Source organism: Pteropus vampyrus, unplaced genomic scaffold, assembly GCF_000151845.1.
Source record: "Pteropus vampyrus isolate Shadow unplaced genomic scaffold, Pvam_2.0 Scaffold306, whole genome shotgun sequence".
NCBI lineage: Eukaryota > Metazoa > Chordata > Mammalia > Chiroptera > Pteropodidae > Pteropus > Pteropus vampyrus.
Window position 1 is genome coordinate 784,811 of NW_011889087.1, and position 20,714 is coordinate 805,524.

Genomic DNA, 20,714 nt, shown 5'->3' on the forward strand with positions numbered 1-20,714 from the left:
TGCCAGCTTTACTATAAAAAAAGGCAAGCTTCGTATGCTCTGGAGTGAATGTTCAGATATAAACTGTAGCATATAAGTTTCCTAGACTGCTGTAACAAAGTACCACTAACTGGGTGGCTTACAGCAACAGAAATGTATTCAGTCACAGTTCTGGAGCCTAGAAGTCTGAAATTAAGGCGTACACAGGGCCATGCTCTCTCGGAAGGCCCTAGGGAAGAATCTGTTCCATGCTTTGCTTCTGGTGTTGCCCACAATCCTTGATATTCCTTGACTGGTAGACATATTGCTTCAATCTCTGCCTCCATTGTCACATGACTTTCTCCCCATGTGTCTGCGTGTCTCTTCTTATAAGAATGCCAATCATATTGGCTTAGGGCCCACCCTAACTTGATATGACTGACCTTATCTTAACTCGATTGCATCTGAAAAGACCTTATTTTGAAATACAGGCACATTCACAGGTTCTGGGGCTCAGCCTTCAACACGTCTTTTTGTGGGACACAATTCGGCACATAGCAGCATACCATATTTTGGTCTTTGAATGTGTTCCTGAAATTCATAGAAATTCCTATTTTCCTCATTTCTCGAATTTTGAATGATTTGAAGTGAAGTGTCTTTTCTCTCTCTCTTATTTTACAGCGAAAATGGGCTGGACTTTCTATTGGGCAAGAAATAGAAGGTAGGTATATTTTTTAGTTACCTGAGGTTGATTTTCTTCATGATTTTCTTATAGTTATGGAGATCCGTACAGGTTTCTGTTACTGGTTGTCGGGCTATTAAACGTCCATCGTATTCATATTACTGGTTAGATCTATAAGAATGGGAAGTAAATAGTTGTAGTACCTATCGCCCTACTTCTCTATCTGCCTGCTATTCTGCCTGGAAATTACAATCTACTGGGGAAAAGAATATCCACATATTTAAAGCTCACAGAATATTTACAAGGTAAATCTGTGCACAAATATTACCATCAAGAGCACTGTGTAAAAATGTTAAGACAGAACAGTAGATAGATTGATTGGAGACTGGAAAATTAACCAGAGAAATCTTTCTAGGCATTGGAGTTTTGAGCATGATTATGAAGGGGGAGGGAAAATTACATGGTAGAAATAAGGAAGAAAGGAGCAACCTGGTGGTCCAGTGGTTAGGTTTCAAAAATTAGGAAGAAAAGCTTTGAAGATGAGAAATAATATAAATAAAAGCATTGAGATGAGAGCAAGCAAATCACAGGCAGTGCTCAGGAAGTGTTTGCTTGAATGGATTGTATTGGTGAGGGTAGAGTATGCAGTTAGTGGCAGGCCTTGCAGCACATACTGGAAATCTGGATTTTAGGCAAAAACAGTTGAGAGCTCCTGAGAATTTCTGAATGAGCCCATCAAAATCCTACTTTTAGGAAAGGATTCTAATGTCCATGTGGAGTGTAGCAAGGAGTGGGGAGAATTCAGGAGTCAAGGAGAATAGCTTAAAGGTTACTTGATTTGCCTAGCCTAGGATTTTGTGTTGAATAGGATTTTGTGAAACTATGGCTATGGAAAAATATTTTTAAAAGTCTAAGTTATGTTGAAGAGGAATAACTGGCATTATTTGGTGATTCCATTTTACTGTAAACTAAGATATGTTTCCCCTGTGTTTGGAAAGATAAGTCAGATTTAGGTTAAGGAGAAGAAAGAATGGCAATATGGTACACTTTTTAAAATAAAGAATATTGTAAAGTCATCATTAATTCACTAGGGAAGGGCACGGAGAGCAATTCATGATTTCAGGAGAAAAATAGGACTAAGCCACTTGTGGATTATAAGCAAAAACTGGATTATCTCTTTGTGTGGGAAAATTGAGAAAATGGAGTGTGGATCTTGTTATATAACGTCATGTTAGCTTCATGGGTGCAGTAAGGGAAGGAAAGAAAATGAGAGTGCTTTCCAAAGTTCCCTGAAAGAAACACTTGGGGAGTTTGCCTTTTTTTTTTTTTTAAAACAAAAACAAAAACAAAACAAAAACAAAATCCCTGAGTGTATCAGTGTATCAGTGTTATCTCCTCCTGAGTCGTGATCTGTGTTTTGTGTTTTTAACAATCACCCGTAGTGGTTCTTATGAGTCCCATTTTGGGCAACACTGACATAAGTGATTCCCTTCACCATAACCTCCCTTCACCATCACCAGAAGCATGGTGAGAAGCTGAGACGGTGCAGGAGTTCAGCACCGAAATAAAGTAGGTCAGTGCACGAAGCCAGGGTTCCCTATTTGCAGACACTGGCAGAAATAAAATTGAACACTTGTCAAGTCTAATGAGAAAAATGGGTGTCTAGGTAGCTTAGGTTTCTAATTTTCTTAAACGTAATTTTCTAAATACAGGGTAAGAGTGTGCTTAAATTTAACTTTTAATGTAGATAAATTCAGTTATAAAAAAGTGTGAACATTCACACCTTGATGAATCTTGATGAATTGAGAAATATGTTTTGTGGCTTAAATTATGTTTAAAGCATTCTCTTACCAGAAATGCTTTATCTTGATTGTAAAGTTCTTTAAAAGGTAAATCAAACAGACTTAATGGGAGAAATCATAAAACCAAGTGATCAGCTGGGACTAGGGTGGAGTAAGCCTGAGGCGAGGAAGAGTGTGTGGGCCTGCTCCATGTGGATGACGTGGCCGTGAAGGTAGAAAGCTGGTTCCGTGTAAGTAGAGATATAGGCAAAGATGGGACAGGAGGTGTGGCATGAAGGGAAGTGCTAATTCAAAGATTCTGGAACAAGAGTTCTGTCTGTAAGGTGAGAATTTTTTAGTCAAGTCAGCAGTTTTACTTGAGGATCTTCTGGAAGAATTGCTTAGTCTTCTTTTCATCTGGAAATGCCATGTTTTAAGAATTACAGACTAATGTTCAATTAGCACGTGTTTGACCACTGTCGTATTCCTGTCATTGTGATGTCTACATTTATTCAAAGCATTGGCTATACATTTTTTTGCCTATAAAAATATTTTTTTATTAATCTTTGGTATTAAATTGATGTTAGTCATAAAATAAGAAAGCTTTTTCAACCTCTCACCCTTTGCTCCTGAATGAAACCTTTGGGGCACCTGTCCCTTTGGGGCTGATGGTGGCGCTGACCATGGTGCTGCCATTGGTTCTGTCCATGGTACTGCCCAAAACATTTGAAATTGTGGCAGCTTGTTCTTTTCTATTTAAGAACGTGGACCTTAAATTATATGTACTTAAAAACTGTAGTCAGTAATGATATTTTAACATACTTACTCATATTTCTTGCTATAAGGATGGTACACCCCCACACACACACATATGTGCATATACATACATATATGTGCATTATGACGTGGAATTGTTTTGGAATTTTTAATGCATTAAATGGAATCATACTATACAAATCTTTCTGTAATATACTTTTTTCACTCAATATTATGTTTTAATGGGCCATCCACCTTTATTAAACATACATCAACTTTTTATTTTAATTCTCTATGGTATTTCATATTATGAATATCCTTTATTGTATTGACCATTCTCTTACTGATGAGCATTTTTTTCAATGTTTGACTATTATAAATAATGTTATAATGAACTTCCCTATAGTTATCTTTTTAGTCTTTCTGGGGGAGATTACATGAGATTACAAGAGTCTTCCAGGACCAGACACCTGGAAATAGAATTTTTGAATCAACTTATTCATACTTATATTAATATTTCATCCTATATATATCTTCACTCTGTGGGGAAACAATTAAGCTCTCTTGCTTATGAAAGTTATTTGGCTTGTAACCTGTACTTTCTGGGAAATGTTAAGAAAGAACAAATATCCAAAAGTGGAGGCAGGAGAGTATTCTGAAACTTTCAGCCAAAATTTGAATTTATGCTGTGATTGGAACTCATTTTGTGATAGTATGTTTTCTATTCCTCACCCTGGCCTTCTTTGTAATTTTGCTTTTGAAAATGTTTATCTTTAAAATACACATGTCTCCCTTTATGACAGCAAACCAAAATATAAAAATATGATTACACAAGCAATTTCATTCAAAGAATTTACAGAAAATTCTTGTACATAACTCAAGTGGCTAGATTATAAAAAATAAGTTTAGAACAGAATTTTAAGTGTGAAGAATTTAGTATAAAGACTTATCTAATCCAGTCTTCTTGTTTTATAGATGTGACAAATCAAGGCACAGAGCACTAAATGCTTCTCTAGTTACAAACAGAATCTATTAAAACATTCAGACTTCAAAGTTTCTTTGTTTTGCCACTTTTGTTATTAACAAAGAGACTATGGTTATTTATTTATTTATTTGCTGTTGTTCTTTTATTTAAATAGTTCATGCTAACACACAACATTAGGTGCTGTTAAATACAAAAATGAGTTAAAAACATGGTCTTTACTCTGTTCTACACGTCCTACATGTAGAAATTACTGTACTCAGTAAATATTTTTATAGTATTCAGAAAGAAATGTCGGACTCCTAAGTTGCTCTGAAGCAAACTCCCCTCCTTTTTTTAGGGCAAAAGAGCCGCGCAGCTCTCAGCCTAGCTCTTTGCGTCAGAAAAATCTTTTTAGAAACAGGGTGCTATGCTGGCTCCTTGTAAATGTAAGCATCCTCTGTTAAATGAGAAAGGGGAAGAGGTCATTTGGGGAGAGGTAGGGGGGCTGTGATTTCTCCTTAAGAGGGTAAAAGTAGAGATATGAGGGAAGATGGCAGACTAGAAATCAGAAACGAGAAGAGCTCACAAAAATTCTACTTGCAAAAATAAATAAAAAGCAAAATAAACTTTAAATATATATATATAGAGAGAGAGAGACAGAGAGAGAGAGACAGAGTGTAAAAGTAAAAGGAAAGTGTTGTACAATATGTTCTAATTAATTGATGTGGGGAAGAAAATATCTAGTAGTTATTACCATGTTTTAAAATCTGTGCCTGTGTGTGTCTATCCAGTGAAGGCCATGTAATGTCTCCTTTTGGACAAGTTCTGTTATGATTCATTTATGTAAAACTTTTAGTTACTTGAAACGTAGCAAGCATTTGATATCCCTGTGATTTAAAAAAAAAAAAAAATGTTTCTTTTCCCCCTCTAGTGTCCTTGTATACATTTGACAAGGCCAAACAATGTATTGGTACAATGACCATCGAGATCGATTTCCTACAGAAAAAAAGCATCGATTCCAACCCTTATGATACTGACAAGATGGCAGCAGAGTTTATTCAGCAGTTCAACAACCAGGCGTTCTCAGTGGGGCAGCAGGTAGTTTGAAATGTTCTTTCATTTCTTTCACTTTATAGGCATTCTCGTTCTTGCAGTTGTCCACAGTTAATTCTGCTTTTTAAAAATGAGAGAAGCTTTGCATATGAACAGATATATGCAAGGCGAGTGATGAAAAATGAAGGAGATATGTTTACTGAACCTCAAGGAAGGCATCTGTTCAGAAAAATTCTAAAGCAGCTTTTAGGTTTCAACATCCTATTTAATTACAGCAGCTTTTCTGTCTAAATTTGGAAACACTGCACACATGTGTGACTCAAATTTCTTTTTTTCTTATTGTGGCACATTTATTTAGTCTTTGGATGTCTTTCTCTTTTACTGATATATTTCTGTAGAAAACTAGTTTTTTCTTTGGTTATGAACTTCTTTGAGAAACTTAAGAAAATTATTATTATATATTTTCAGATTTTTCATGGAACCTCTGAAACTCAAATTTTCTCTACTTTAAAATGATATTGTTTATGTTGTAATTTTTTTTTTTGGACTTCACTTAATATATTGTTAACCTCCCAAGAAGAAATTCTATTCTTTTAAAATCGTACCCTAAAAAAATGTGTGATTTCATAAATTGCTGTTTGTTCACATAAATAATTATTGCTCTGTTGCTCTTATATTTGTCTTCTTCTTTGTGACTTTTCTTAATCATCCCCAGCTCCTTTTTCCTACGGTAGCTCCATAGCAGGGGTCCTCAAAGCGTGGTCCTGAGACCCCTGGGGGTCTCTGAGGCTCTTTCAGGGGGTTGCGAAGTCAAAACTATTTTCATATTAATACCAAGACATAACGTGTCTGTCTCCTTTTGTTCTCTCATGAGTGTACAGCGGAGTTTAGACTACGTGCTAGTGTAGCACGTCGACCGCTGGAGCAGACATGAGGGTCCAGCTGTCTTCCATTAAGCCAGACATTAAAGAGATTCATGAAAATGTGACCATGCCTCTCTTCCAGCTTGTGCTTTTTATTTTGGAAAATAAGAGTTTCTTAAAATAAATTAAAAATATTTATATTAACACATGATGGATTTATTAGTTATTTTTAAATTAACAAATGCCTTTTAAGTTTTTGTCTTAGTTTCTAATATGCTAAATATCAATAGATATAATCCATATAAACAAAGGCTTTTTGGGGTCCTCAAAAAATTTTTAGGCTCATAAAGGGGTCCTGAGACCAAAATATTTGAGAATCCTTGCTTGTAGCATTCTGACCTCTACTGACTTACCTAGAATGCCCTTGCAGTCTCCTACGTGGGAAGGCATGCAGGATGAGGAATGAGAGACGCTATAGAAGGAAAGAGCTGTTGGGCTGAAAGGAGTTTTATTTTTTGTCATTCTCTTGTTTAACTGAAGTGGCAAAGATCTGGAACAAGACTCTCAGGGTTTGATAATCGACACATTATAATCTCAGACTTTTGCTAGTAGAAGCTGAATTACTGATAGACAGGAAAAGGATATAGTGCATTTATTATTATTTTTAAGAATATTAGAATTGGAATGAACCTCAGATTATCTTGTCTAACCTCTTCATTTTGCGAATGAGGAATTTTAGGTCCAGAGAAGATAAATGACATGTCCCTGTTCATACATCCAGGGGTGTAGCTGAGACAAGAACCCACTAGTTAATCGATCAATTAATTAAGTAAATATTTATCGAACACCTAGTTATGTTCCAGCTGCTATTTTAGGCACTGCAGACCAGCAATGAACAAAATACACATAATCTCTATTTTCATAGAGCTTACTTTCTAGTTTGGGAAGACACAAAATAAAGAAATGCCATGTACTGTTAAGTAATTTGATGTAAGTTAAACGGGATGATGCACTAGGGAGCCCCTGTGGTGCTACTTTGGATTAAATGGTCCAAGAAGGCCTCCCGAGAGGACATTTAGCTGATAATTTATCAACCACCTGTCCCTTGCTTTTTGGACTATACTACATTCCTCTGGATTCTTACACTTTTTGACTGATAGTTGTGTTCATATCGCCTCATTAAACTTTATTGTTTTGACCTTTAGTGTTAGTGTTTTAACAGAATATGCTTAGAAGGATATTTAATAGAAAATGCTTTGGTGTTTATAATAACTTTAAACCTAATAACATGCAGATGTCTGTAAACCCATGCAAGAAAATCCTCCGTGATACAGAGAAGAAATAAATCTCACCCCAAATCACTGTTCTTAGTATTTAGTTCCCTTTGGAGTAGTTAATAGTGGCGGGATTGACAGCTTTGCCTGTTACACCCTGAGCATGTAGAAGAGGGCCTAGCTTGTGGAAAGCACTCAATAAATACTTGGCTAATGAATGAACATTCAGACGCTGTCTCTGCACTTGTATGGCAGGCATTTTGTATTGGTTGTAGAAAAGCATGGATATCAGAGTCACAGATTCAGGCTTGAATCCTGGCAGTGTCATTTCCTGTGACTTGGTCCCATTGCTTAGCCTTCCTCTGGATCTGTTTCCTTACTAGTAAAACTGGAGAATGATTTGTTTCTAAGAGAGTTTGCGACTGAATTATATAACCTCCTGTCGTGTTTGCTTGGTACATAGTAGATACTCAATAAATAGTAGTTCCCTTTTCCTTTCATTGGTTAGGTGGGTAGTTTGCCTGTGGAGCATATTTGAGAGGGATACACAAGACAAAGCTGGTTTCCTGCATTTGGAAAACATTGTGAGCATCAAGCCATTATATCATAAAGTGATTTTTCTCCCTTTACCTCTTTCCTACACAGCTTGTCTTTAGCTTCAATGAGAAGCTTTTTGGCTTGCTGGTAAAGGATATTGAAGCCATGGATCCTAGCATCCTGAAGGGAGAGCCTGCGACCGGTAAAAGGCAGAAGGTATGTTTTATTTCTAATAATCTTTATTGGATAGTCTTTATGAGGTGAATTGTGCACAGTAAGCAAATTTTCCCATCCATTCTCTTGCTCAGTGATTTCTTTCATGTTATGTACACTTTCATGTTATGTACTCTGTTTTTATAGCCAGCATTGTTATTAAAATATAGCATAAAATACACTTATTTACAGACCTAATAATAATTTGAACTTTTATATGTACCTGTAATCCTGGTTGAGTGAAGATGATATTTATTATAAATAAAAAAGAAGAAGACAGGCCTTATGAAAAGATATATGCATTGAAATAAAGAAAATAGGAATAATAGGAAGGTAGTTATGACAGAAATAACTGTAACTTGGATGATAGTTTGGAAGATTTGCTCTTCTCCGAGAGACCTCGTTCCCCTTCATTTTTGGCTTTGCTTTTAGAAGTCCAGAAGTCAGCTAGTAGACTAACTACGACTTACTGTTTTTCTATCCAGATCGAAGTAGGACTGGTTGTTGGAAACAGTCAAGTTGCATTTGAAAAAGCAGAAAATTCATCACTCAATCTTATTGGTAAGATTTACAGTTTTTAGAAGATTCCGAATGAAGTGGGGTCTATTGCTGTTACTATATGTGACTCAGCTTACGGTGATTTTCAAGTGGAGAAGGCGAATAGGAGCCCTGCCCTTGAGAAGGCTTTTCACAAAACCACGAAGTATTTCCTATTCGTCAGATGTGCTGATGGTAAAGTTTGAAACCTTCACTAGATCAGCATTGTCCAATAGAAATATAATGTGAGCCACACATGTAATTTTTAATTTCCTAGTAACCACACTATAAATAAGTAAAAGTTCAGGCTTACAGAAGATTTGCAAAAGTAGTTCAAAGAGTTCCTGTAAACGCTTCACCAACTTCCTTTGATGTTATGTCTTAAATAGCTGTAGTACGGTTACCAAAATGAAATAAATGTGGTTTCATTGCTCCTAAGTAAACCACAGGCTTTATTTGGATTTCACCAGTTTTTTCATTAGGTCCTTTTTCTATCTTAGGATCTGACTCGGGATCCCACATTACAGTTAGCTGTTTATAGTCTCATAGTCTTCTCCAGTCTCTGACAGTTCCTCAGGCTTTCACAGTCTCTCGTGACCTTGAGAACCAGTCAGTCTGTGGATTGTCCCTCACCTGGTTGTGTGTTAAACATGATACGGGTGTCACTTCTATTAGTGATTGAGTTGAATGATGAATGTGCAGGTTCGTAGTTCCAACAGATTCGTAGTTCATTCCTACTCTTTTACGTTAGCCCTTTTTTTGTTATATTCAAATAATGCAAATTGTTCTTTAAGAATATTAACTCACCAGAATAATGATGCCACTAACTGTATAGTAATTCTTATTTTTGATTGCTTTAACTAAGTTGATTGTCTACTCCAGAAGAAAGTATACACTATCATATCCAAGGTTATTTGACTTTGAATGTGTGGTCTTTTTTCTTCATTTATAGATTATTGTTCCTTTTTACTGTTTTTTTCTTACTTATAAAGTATTTTATAAAATATGGATAGATACTCAAAAACAACTCACAACTCCAAAATTTAAAAATTTAAGTCGATTTTCATACCATTTTATAACTTTTTCTTTATGCTTAATATATTTCAGGCATCTTAATGAACACAACTTTACAACATAATTTTTAATGACTAAGTTATTTTGTGGATGTAGGGTATATCAAAATCTCTCGTTATTGATCCGGTACATTTCTACAATGATTACCTCGTATTTTATGTTTTGTACACCTTTTGTTAGGGTATCTTATCCCAAGGGAGTTTTGTAACTTTCATACTATGTGGGTATTTCTAAGTAATTCATGAAAAGGTGTGATTGATAGGTTTTTCCCATTAGAAAATAAAATTGTGTAATGATTTAGCATGCAGTAATTTTGGCCACAAGAGGGCAGTAGAGCATAAGGAACATTTTCCATAGCTTTATAAAGGAAGTGGTTAAGTCCAGAAAATTCTAACCATCAAACTACCATCGAGGATACACTTTTTCTAATATGAACTTTTCTTCCCTAATTAAAAAACAAAACAAAACTATAATATTACTTTCTTTTTTTGTTTATATAGTAGAGTGTAGTAAGGTATTTTATTCTTTGTATTTGAGATAATATGGTTCTCTTAAGTTACTTTAGGTGGCACTGTGACATTTAAATTAAATAATTTTTATCTTCGTGAAAGAATTTGAAAATACAAATTTTGAAATTATTAAAGACTTTAGGATGATTTTACACTTCTGTGTGCAAGTAAAGAAAAAGCAAATAAGACATCAAATTTATTTAGTGCATCTTCTCAGGTTTAGGGATTATATACCCAATTATAAACTTAATCTAGATAAATATATGTATTTTTAAATACACTTGTTTTAGGAGCTTTGAGGGACTGCTAGATTTCATTTGCATTTCTGCCAGCTAGTGTTGTCTTCAGATATGCACATGATGTTTCTTCTAATCAACCAAATTAGCTAACTCGGTTGGGATTAGAGGTTAAGACAACCAAGCTCCATGGATTGATTACAAATGGGCTTTGGCATGAGTTTAGTCATCTTGAAAGTGTTTTACTGACCCTAAATGGGAACCAGACAAAATAGTTAGCATAGAAAAACTCATCCTTCTTATTAGAACATCAGCAAAGACCACGCTGTTCATCTTTGTATAAAGGTAGCTTCTCTTTATTCACTGAGGATGCTCGGGGAGTTTTGTCTTTTGACACTGTTTTTACCTCACATTTGATTATCTTTGTTTGACATAGGCAAAGCTAAAACCAAGGAAAATCGCCAGTCTATCATCAATCCTGACTGGAATTTCGAAAAAATGGGGATAGGAGGTCTGGACAAGGAATTTTCAGATATTTTTCGACGAGCATTTGCTTCCCGAGTGTTTCCTCCTGAGATTGTGGAGCAGATGGGTGAGTTTAAAAAGGAAAATTCGATTAAATCTTGTGTTTTTTAAAAAGTGAGTGTGATTTAGTCTCTTTTCAGTATTGTTTTGAAAATATTCTTCAGACCTGCCAGAGTATTTTTCTCTTTTAACTTCTTTTAAAAAAAAGTTTTCTAGAAAAATCTTTGAAGTGTTAGATCTTTTAAAATTACATTTTAATTTTATGGGGAAATCATGGAAATATTTGTGGTTTTGCTCAAATTTATTCAAGTGTGATTTTTTTTTTCTATAAGACATTTAGAAACTTTATTTTATTTAGTTATTTGTGAATGTTTTTCTATATGGAATATTTAGAAATTTCATCTGACTCTAAAGATCCACTATGGTTAAGATTTACCCTGCTGAATAATTATTACCTATTAGTCTGTGGGCATTGTTCTAATATTAGCTGTGCATTGTTCTGATATTAGCTGCTGCTTCTTTTTAGTGTGCTGTCATATTACCAATTACTACCTCTTCATACCTAGTAAGTGGATACTTGGCACGTTTTTAAATTAGATAAGTATGATCCAATAAGACAAATGTAGGGGATACGTAGGAGTTTCCACATTGCATTCAAAGAAATGTGCTATTCATTTATCACTTTCTTCTTGAAGGTTTATTTAATTTATCTGTGTGAAGTGGCATTTTTTGCCCTAGTGGAAATGCTGTCATGACTGTTTTCATATCCATATCATAGGTTGGATTGGAATGTGAGAAACAGAATATCTGAGAAAGGAATTTATAACATTATAGCTGCTGGCAGACTATTAGGATAAAAACAGAATCCAAAAAACTGAAGGAATATGAATATATTACTCCCCTCACCCCCATCATTCTTTATCTTTAAATTGCTACTGGGAGATAAAAGTATATTCATAATGGTGGGGATGAGAACTGCTTTCTAGGCGCTAAGTGCCTGGTTCTATTAGCCTCCTATTGTTGGTAGCTTTTCTGCCAGGTCGCTCACTCTGATAAATTACAGGCACAGCACACACCTGTTCACTGGGTAAAGGTCGAGTTTGGAATTGGATTAAGAGAAAATGACAGAGACCCTCATCACCTTAGTTTTATACACCTTGAAATGGCAATAACATACTTCTTTATCTAAAAGATACAAAGGCCAAGTCCATAAAAAACAGAATTTTAATTTGGAAAATAGTAAAAAATGTGATAGTTCACTATCTTGGTAATGTGTATTTTGAGACACAATAAATCTATAAAGCTTTCTGATTAGGACATGAAAATATTGTTTATGTGTATTTTAGCTATAAGCAGAGATAAAAGGACCATTCCAAATGTTGTTATTCTCGTCAGATATTTTTTCTGGTTTTCAAGAGTGAGCCCTGGTGCAGAAAGAGTTTAATGGTTATGTTTCTTTGAATATTATACTATCTAGCCAACAAGCACAAAAATAACTGCTTCTGTAAAGCCATATCCTTAATCACATTATAAATATTTTCTCACAGTTTAGAAGCTATCGAAGATTCAGTTATTCAGACACTAGTTTTGTGTTGGTGCATTATCTAAACCCTGCTCATTAGGGCCTCTGTCTGATGTTGGGTAGATAATGCATAAAGGAGTAAAACTCATAATAGTTGATTTATGATTTTGCCAGCTGTTGAAAAGTTTGAAATTAAACCAAAACAGATTTGGAATTTCTGAGCAAAATTAATCTGTTTTTGCGATCCATATTGAAATTAGTTGAATTATAATAGTATGCTTTTGTTGCTGTTAACATGCTTTTTGACTAAGGACCATGGATTTGAATTTTCTTTGTGAGTGCTACTCTCCAGAACTCTTTTTATGGATTTATTTTTCTAATATTTTATACTAATTTAACTAAACCAAAAAAGAGTTCTGTCCTTTAAAAAAAAAGTAATATATTTTTATTTCGTTATGGCCTTTGCCATCAAGAAGCATATGTTATCAATTTGATTTAAAAGAGAATAAGTGTAAAGCTACTTTGGCTTTTAAGCTGAATTGAAAGACAATTTCTTTTTTCTGAAAGAAGATTCTCAGTGTCCTAAAGCTATTTTTTTTGTGGTAAAATGACTGAGAAATAATTCTCTTGCTATGCATGTGTCATTCCCTAATTTTCAATAAAGGCTTCTTTTTTCCTTTGAAATTTGAGGCAGTTACATAGTAGAATAAACTTATTACACTCCAAGTACAGTGTGGTTATAAAGTTCTCATTAGACTTTAGTAAAGGTATATAAAAGTACAAATTGCTACATATGGGTAGAATATAAAATAACACTACACAAGTCCTTTTTTTATATACCCTGTGTTCTTTTACCCTGCTAGGTGGAAACAAAATTGGCTGATTATTTTCCTCACTCTTTGTTAACTAAATAGATAAAGATGTATGATTTTGGGATCCAGTTGAACACTGGGTTGGTTAAATCAATTCAAATGAAAAAAAAATAGCGATTAGAAAAGAGTAATTATGGGGCTGTTTTGTTTTGTTTTAAGCAGAGAACTTTTTTGCTTTTGGCTTGAAACCTAATCATTATCTTTACCATGAAGTATAGGGTTATGTCTACTCTGTAAACAGGAATTTTAACTAAATGTATCTTTTTGCCTATACATCAAAGTCTCAAGTTCACAAAATGATAAATTTAGACTCCTCTTATGTCGTGTTTATGAGACTGATAATTATGCTTCTAGATAATATAATTCTTTCCTTTTGGTTGTAAAACTTCATGTTGCTTTTCAAAATTGAAAATATAGTTTTGATACGTACAGAATGTTGCTGATGAGATGTAGGAAGACCGAAGGACTAACCAGAGGCACACCATTATGCAGTAAAATTAGGAATCAGATGAGGTGATACGCATAAAATAAGTGTCCTGTCTGTTAGTTTCCGACCTGTTAGTTTCCCTCTTGAAGTACCTTCAAGTATGTACTATATATCTTCCTGTTCTTATTATAATATTTTTATAGAATCAAAATCAAAGAAAGCCTTAAAAGAGAAGTCACATACAGCCCTAAAGAGAGGGCATTAAAGGCCATGTGTAGAAATAGGAAAAGGGATTACTTAGAGGGAATTTCAGTTTAGACTGTTGTTTTAATCAGTAACTATTTTCTTTAGCATTGGACTCACCCAAGCCCACATGGGGCCGCTCTTCCTTGGAAGTATATGAAAGCATTAGCAAAGAAAACTAGACCTGGACCTTGCACTTAGTGGATACGAATAGCTGTTTAGTTAGAATGTCCTCCGACCTCCATAACGATAGACGTTTAGTTAGGAATGACCTTAAATCCTTACTTTATGGGATAATGGAAGTAAGTGCCTTTTGAGTTCCAGATAGAAATGTAGGCATCAAAAACCGGTATCTGAAAGTACAGGTGAATAAATTCAACAGCTGATTGCTGTCCTCGAGCATACTCAGGTGTCAACTGAATATATGCTTTCGTTCAGACATTTACCACACTTACTCCTTTACAGGCAGTTTTGCGGGGTGTGCTCAGGGTAAACAGTTGATCACCTCCCTTCTCACTGTAGCTCTTCTGTTGGCAAAGATCGAGTTTCTGCAAAGAAACTTCATTTTTCAACATCCCTGGCAATTACCTCTAAACTGTAAATGTCAGAGCAAAAAAAACCCACAAATGCTTTTGAAGGAACAGTGAAATAATTGTTAAAAAAAAATCAATGCCCCTTAATGTGACTTTAGGACTAGGTTCACGTCTCTCCCAGGAAAGGGGACAGAGGTTATATCCATTTTAGAGCTAGAAGGAAAAGGGTGTAGAAACTTAAGTCCTCAAGCCTCACGCTGTCCTTTGATGGATCTCTACCTTGTAGCTATCCAGGCCACCTAGTGGGGAGGAAAGCCACTTGTTGTGGTCTTGTGCCCCCATTCCTTGAAACTGACAGTGTTCTTTTTGGTCTCCTTTCCTCTGTGCCTCCCTCTCTAAGCCCATTTTCAATCTGTATTTTTAAGGTTTCTTTTGAAATTCAAGAGGAAAGCAACTCTTTTCTGTTATCATAAGTGAGACTGCAGTTTATGAAGTAGAGCTGCCAGGAGATAAGGAGCCTTTCAATCACATGCAGATATCTTTCAGATGCTAAAAACAGTGCAAATAAAATACAGTGGAAGAAAGGGCGCTAAGGTTTTGTGCATGCCATGTTTGGGAGAGGGGGAGTTCTTGCGAAGATTAACATAAACACTGACACTCTTAAAATGCATTTTCACACCCCCACTCACGAGGAGAGATTGCAATTTAAATGGGGGTTAAGACATCTAGCGAACTCCAGGGCTCTGTAAAAGGAACCCTAAGGCTAAAGAGCTTATCTGAAATTTGAAAAAAAGAAGAAAAAAATGAAGCTTTCTGACATTCATCTTTTTCCCTTGTATTAGTCATAACTTGCTTTTCAGCTATATTTTAGGTTTTGAATGCCAACCTGACATCTGTTCAAGTCTGCCTGTAATTTATCAGGAAAGGAAAAGAAAGCAATTGCTCACTGGTTAGAGACGCAAAATTTCCCCCTTCTGGTTTTCCACAAAGTACTTATAGATGATACTTGGACATGAGGAATGTCATAATTTAATAATTTACTAATTCCAACTTCAGGTTGAGAAATTTATAAAGTGATTTTTTTTTTCAAATTAGAAGACAGTGGCTTTTGACCATGTGATTTCCAAAATCTCTAGAGCAGACTTTAGAGATCAAGCACATACTGTAAAAAACATACTATCTGTGCCTTTCTGTAAATTGAAAAATTTAACTTCTAATTAATTTTCCCATTGGTTTAAATTTTTTTTATGTTAAGTTTACTTGTATTTGAATAGAAATAAGGTGACTGTGCTTATATCTCAGAGTCAAACTACATGCAAATTCAGCTGTCATTTTTTTATTTATAAACTGACTTTTAGAAAGAAATCTTTTGTGGATGCATAGCTGTCTATAGAGTCACCAGTGAATTAGATTAATGGGCATCTACAGTTGAGTTACCTACAGATCAATAATTGAGTCATTATAAAGTTGAAGTTTAAGTTTGAACCTAAATGTCCACCAGTAAGGAACTGATTAAATAAATTATGCTATATCTTCCCATCTTAATTATAGAATACAGTAGATCAAATTTAAAGTGATGTAGTTCTAAATTGCAGACATGTTTGTTTTAATAGATACGTATATAAAACTGCAAGTCTGTACAGACACACATTAAATTTTAAAAAATTGTTTACTTCTGTGAAAAGGACGTTAGGATGGGAAATATAAGATTTTTGTTCTTTTACTCTGCGTACCTCTCTGTCTGAAAGTTTTACTGTGATATTAGATTTCTACTTGTGTAATTAAAAAAACAAACAAAAAGATAATATCATGGGCTGTTTCTCTCATGTGGTAGCTACACTGTCAGTACAGCAAGGGAGCAGGGCAACAGGTGTGTCCCACTCCCTTTGTAAAGTTTCCGTGGAGAACGTGGGGGTGAGGGCCCGGATTCTCAGGGCATTGGCGGCTTTTCCTTATGAGGGTAGACTGAAGCGCCTGTCCTTTTCTACTGGAAGGATAAGAACCAGGTTTTGGTATGCAACAAACTATCTCCTCCCATATCTTTTTGCATTATAATAGTAGGTGTAAGTAGTTTGTATTCTCTCCAAACTGTGAGAACATTTGCATCCAGACCAGAAGCAGTTGTGGGAGCATTAGAGAGGAAAGTGTGAGAAAGGCGACTCGAGGGAGAGCAGAACTGCTCTGCTTGAATTTGTTTTCAGTCTTCAGAACCTTTCCACTGCGGAATCTAACTCATGTGGTTTCTAAAGTGCAATGATTGATGTTTTTTCCTGCTTTTCTTCCATAGATTGGTGATAATGATGGTGGTGGCTAATGCTTTTATAGTGACGGGCACTGTTCTAATAAATTACATATATTAATTTATGTAATCCTCACAACCTTATGATGTAGATACTGTATTGTCTCCATATAGCTAGTAAGTGGCAGAATCAGATTTGAACCCAGGCAGTCTGGCCTCAGTCCATGCCCTTAACCCTTATATTGTTCTTTTCTCATGAAAGCCCGTCATACAAAACCATTAAAATGGGCCTTCTCGGCCCCACTCCTTGGGGACCTCTGAGGCAGTCTTTGAGGGAGCTAGAGCCAAGAGCTTTTCAACTGTGACACCATTGACATTTTGGGCTGGATAATTATTTGGCGCGGGGTGCTGGCTGTCCTGTGCATTGTAGGATGTTTAGCGGTATCGCTGGCCCCTACACACTAGATAGATGCCAGTAGCACTTCCCCTCCCCCTCTCCCTTGTGGCGAAAACCAAAAATATCTCTGGGCTTTGCCAGATATCCTCTGGGGGCAAAATCACCCTCGATTGAAAAACACTGGTCTCGTATAATCCCCTGGCTCCTTCTCTATCATCCAGGTCACTCAGTCAGTCACAGGCAGAACAGGGACTAGGACTTGGTTCTCTTGGCTCAGGAACCCTGAAGGAGGAGAAGGAAATGACTAAGTTTGTACTAGTAAGTGGCAGAGCCGGGATTGGAGATCTGAATGGCTGGTTCCAGAATCTGTATTCTGAACCGCCTCTCCAGATATTGAGAGATGAAGCTAAGAATCAAGTAGTCACTAGAAGCTAAGAATTCAAGGAAAGCCTTGAATTTTGTGTCAAAGACTATCCTATGAGGAGTAAATAAGTTTCATTTTTGCTTTTCTTCCTTAATTAATTCTCAAAGAAATTTACAAAGTTTTTTATATATAAAGGTTCTGAGAACTGAGACATAATAGGTTGGGGGGATAAAAAGGAAGAGAGAAATGAATTAAAACTCTGAAGGCCTATAGGTCCGCCTCACCCCTTACCATTCCTGTATGCATTTATGAATGACAACTTTAGCATTTAGAAATTATCTAGTACTTTAGTAATTTTAATTTGCTAGAATTCTACATATTCATATGTATAGTTATAAACTGTAGACATCTGATCTTTGTATTTAGATATTAGACAACTGTTTAAACTTTCCTCTGCTAAATAGTTAAAGCTTCTTCTTTTTCCTCTTCTATCCCCTCCTCTCTCTCTTCTTTTTAAGGTTAGAGACATTTTTGTCAAGAGAGTGAATGTGTTGGTTGAAAGCATAAAGATCTTTGTCTGTTCAGGTTTCAGAATTTGAGTAGAGAAACTCTCAATTGAGATTTCTTAATTTTCTTATTTCTAGCAGATTTTCTGGAACTTGAATGTGTCAAAAATCAGTGAACTCATCTTGGCCTGGAGTAAGAAATATAACTGCTCAATACATGAGAGCGAGTGAACTCTCTAAGACGCTACGGTTTAATAAATAAGCTACTTCTTTAGTAACCCGATGTATTCAAAAAGTCATGAGCTCAAAAGACATGAAGAGTTAGTGGTAGGACTGTAAGGTCTAATAACTCTAGTCCATTTTCTTCATATGTTTTTTGGCACCTATTGTAGCATAATCCAGGAAGGAAGTGGTTGCTATGGTGTGTCAGAAGCTCTGTTTTAAGTGAACTGTCAACTTAGAGATGGAACATCAATGTTAAAATTAAATAATCATTTAGAAGTTAAACAACATAACCAAACAAGTGATATCAAAAGCCAGTGTATGATAAAATGCCAAATAAGTGGTATAGGTGGTACCGGTCCTGTAGAAATTTGGAGAGAGAATCACAGACGACTTCATAGAGGAAGTAGAGCTTGGTTTTGGATAGAGGGAGAAGTGATGGTTGTCCATATCCTGGGAAGAGTGACAGACTAAGCAAGGTCTAGAATTCACAACTTAGACCAGTCTGGCAAAGCTATTGTTGGGGAGAAGCAGGAATTTAGATTTAAAAGTTAGATCGGAGTTGGATTGTAGAAAGCTGTGAATCAAGAGGTGAGGACTTTTTTTGGTAAGGATTGTACCTGTTTAATTTTTCAGACTCAGGTGCTTCTCTTACCCTTCCCCTGTACCTTGTATATACTTAGAATTTAGCTAGGTTCTTAAGTATTATAATTATTCATTTGCATTGCACTCATAAGGCAGTTTCTCAGCCTCGGCATTTTTTACTTTTTAGGTTGAATAATTTTTTGTCGGGTTTTGGGGCAGAGCTGTCTTGTACATTATAGGATGTTTAGCAGCATCTCTGGCCTCTATCCACTCCATTCCAGGAGTTCCCTGCCTGGTACCCCAAACACACCAATGAAAACATTGTCTCTTCTGGATGGCAAAATCGCCCTGCACTGAGAACCACTGTTCTGAGGCCTTGGAAGCACACCTCTGATGACTTTTTATCCATGTCTCATCAACATCAGGGCTGTTTGGCATGTGGTCCATGGACTGTTGCTGAACCGTGAACCATTGTTACCAGTCCACTGTAAGATAAATGTCAAAGTTGAGAGTAAGAATTTAGAAACTTTATTTTAGCAATTTAACTTTACCACAATGTTTGTTACTGTATTTTACAAAAAACACTCATCTGCAATGGATGGACACTTAAAAGAACAGACAAAAAAACTGGACTGTGGCATAAATAGCTTGCAAAGCACTGCCCTACGTAAATATTTGCTAAATGAATGGAATTTTTGAACAAATGATTATAATCGGGAGTCATTGGGGAATTTTCAGTAGTAGAAGAAAGCAGTTAAAGTTAATATTTTAGGATAATGAATATGGGTGTACTGTGCGGAATGGATTGCCATGGAGAGGAGGAGGTGAAAGACAGTGATCTGGGGGACTAGCAGGCTCTGCTCGTGCAACCGTGTGGTACTTAGAGCCTGGATTAGGGTGGCAGCAGTGGGAAGAAAAGAAAAGATATGAAAAATATTACAAAAGCAAAATTAGTAGAACGTGGTGATTAGCCTTTGCGGGTGACAGAATTGGGTGTGAGGCTCAGGTCTCAGATAGAAAATGTTAGAAATAAAATCAGGATGAACTAATTTGGGGGGAGCAGAGAATGCCGTCGCACATATTTTCATGACCATGGAAAGAAACTGGACCCTGAGTTACTGACATTTTTATTTACTTAAGGGTAGCTTGACTCAGTCCACATGTGTTTAGGAAGTATGCTGTTGACCGCTCTTTCTTGAAATATCCTTTCTACTTGGTTTCTCTCGCTCTAACGGTTTCAGATTTTCCTTGTACCTCTCTGGACGTCCCTTTCGGTCTCTTTTGTGTCCTTTACCATGTTGGAGTCCCTCAGGAGTCTCTCTAAGACCTTCTCTTTTCCTCACTCTGTAATTATTTCCCCCCACCAAACTGATCACGTCTGTTTGTAGCTTCAGTTAGTATCTTGATGCCATTCACTCTCACATATGCATCTTCTATCTCAGTCTCAGTTTAGAGCTTGAGATTTTTACCAGCATGACCTGTTGGCTATCTTAAACTCATTCAGCTGCCTTCATCCTCCCCAAACATGCTCCTTCTTCTGTGTTTTCTCTCAGGTAGTACTCTAGCCAAAAATCTGGACACTTCTTTAACTCTTCCTTCCTTTCCCTCACCTCCCACTTCCAGTCGGCCACAGAGTAGACTGTCAGATCTGTCCAGTTCTGCCCATCTCCCCCACCACTGCCTTCCTTCAGGACACCATTATCTCCTTCCTGAATTGCTCCCTAAGTCTTTGGCTTTGCCCTTCTCTAATCCATTCTCCACACTGTAACTGGAGCCATTTTTATAAAAAGACAAGTCTGATCCTGTCGCTCCACCAGTTAAAACTCTTTGGTAGCTCTCCTT

The 20,714-nt window shown here is 36.1% G+C and overlaps 1 protein-coding gene across 1 annotated transcript in view; it reads left to right on the forward strand.

Annotated features, from left to right (window-relative positions):
• NSF (N-ethylmaleimide sensitive factor, vesicle fusing ATPase) overlaps nt 1–20,714 on the forward strand; it is a 127,488-nt gene that overhangs the window by 25,239 nt on the left and 81,535 nt on the right. The window contains exons 4-8 of the mRNA XM_011377095.1: nt 640–679; nt 5,073–5,239; nt 7,977–8,084; nt 8,567–8,642; nt 10,874–11,029. Of these exons, the coding sequence (XP_011375397.1) occupies nt 640–679; nt 5,073–5,239; nt 7,977–8,084; nt 8,567–8,642; nt 10,874–11,029 (547 nt within the window). The remainder of the gene's footprint in view (nt 1–639; nt 680–5,072; nt 5,240–7,976; nt 8,085–8,566; nt 8,643–10,873; nt 11,030–20,714) is intronic.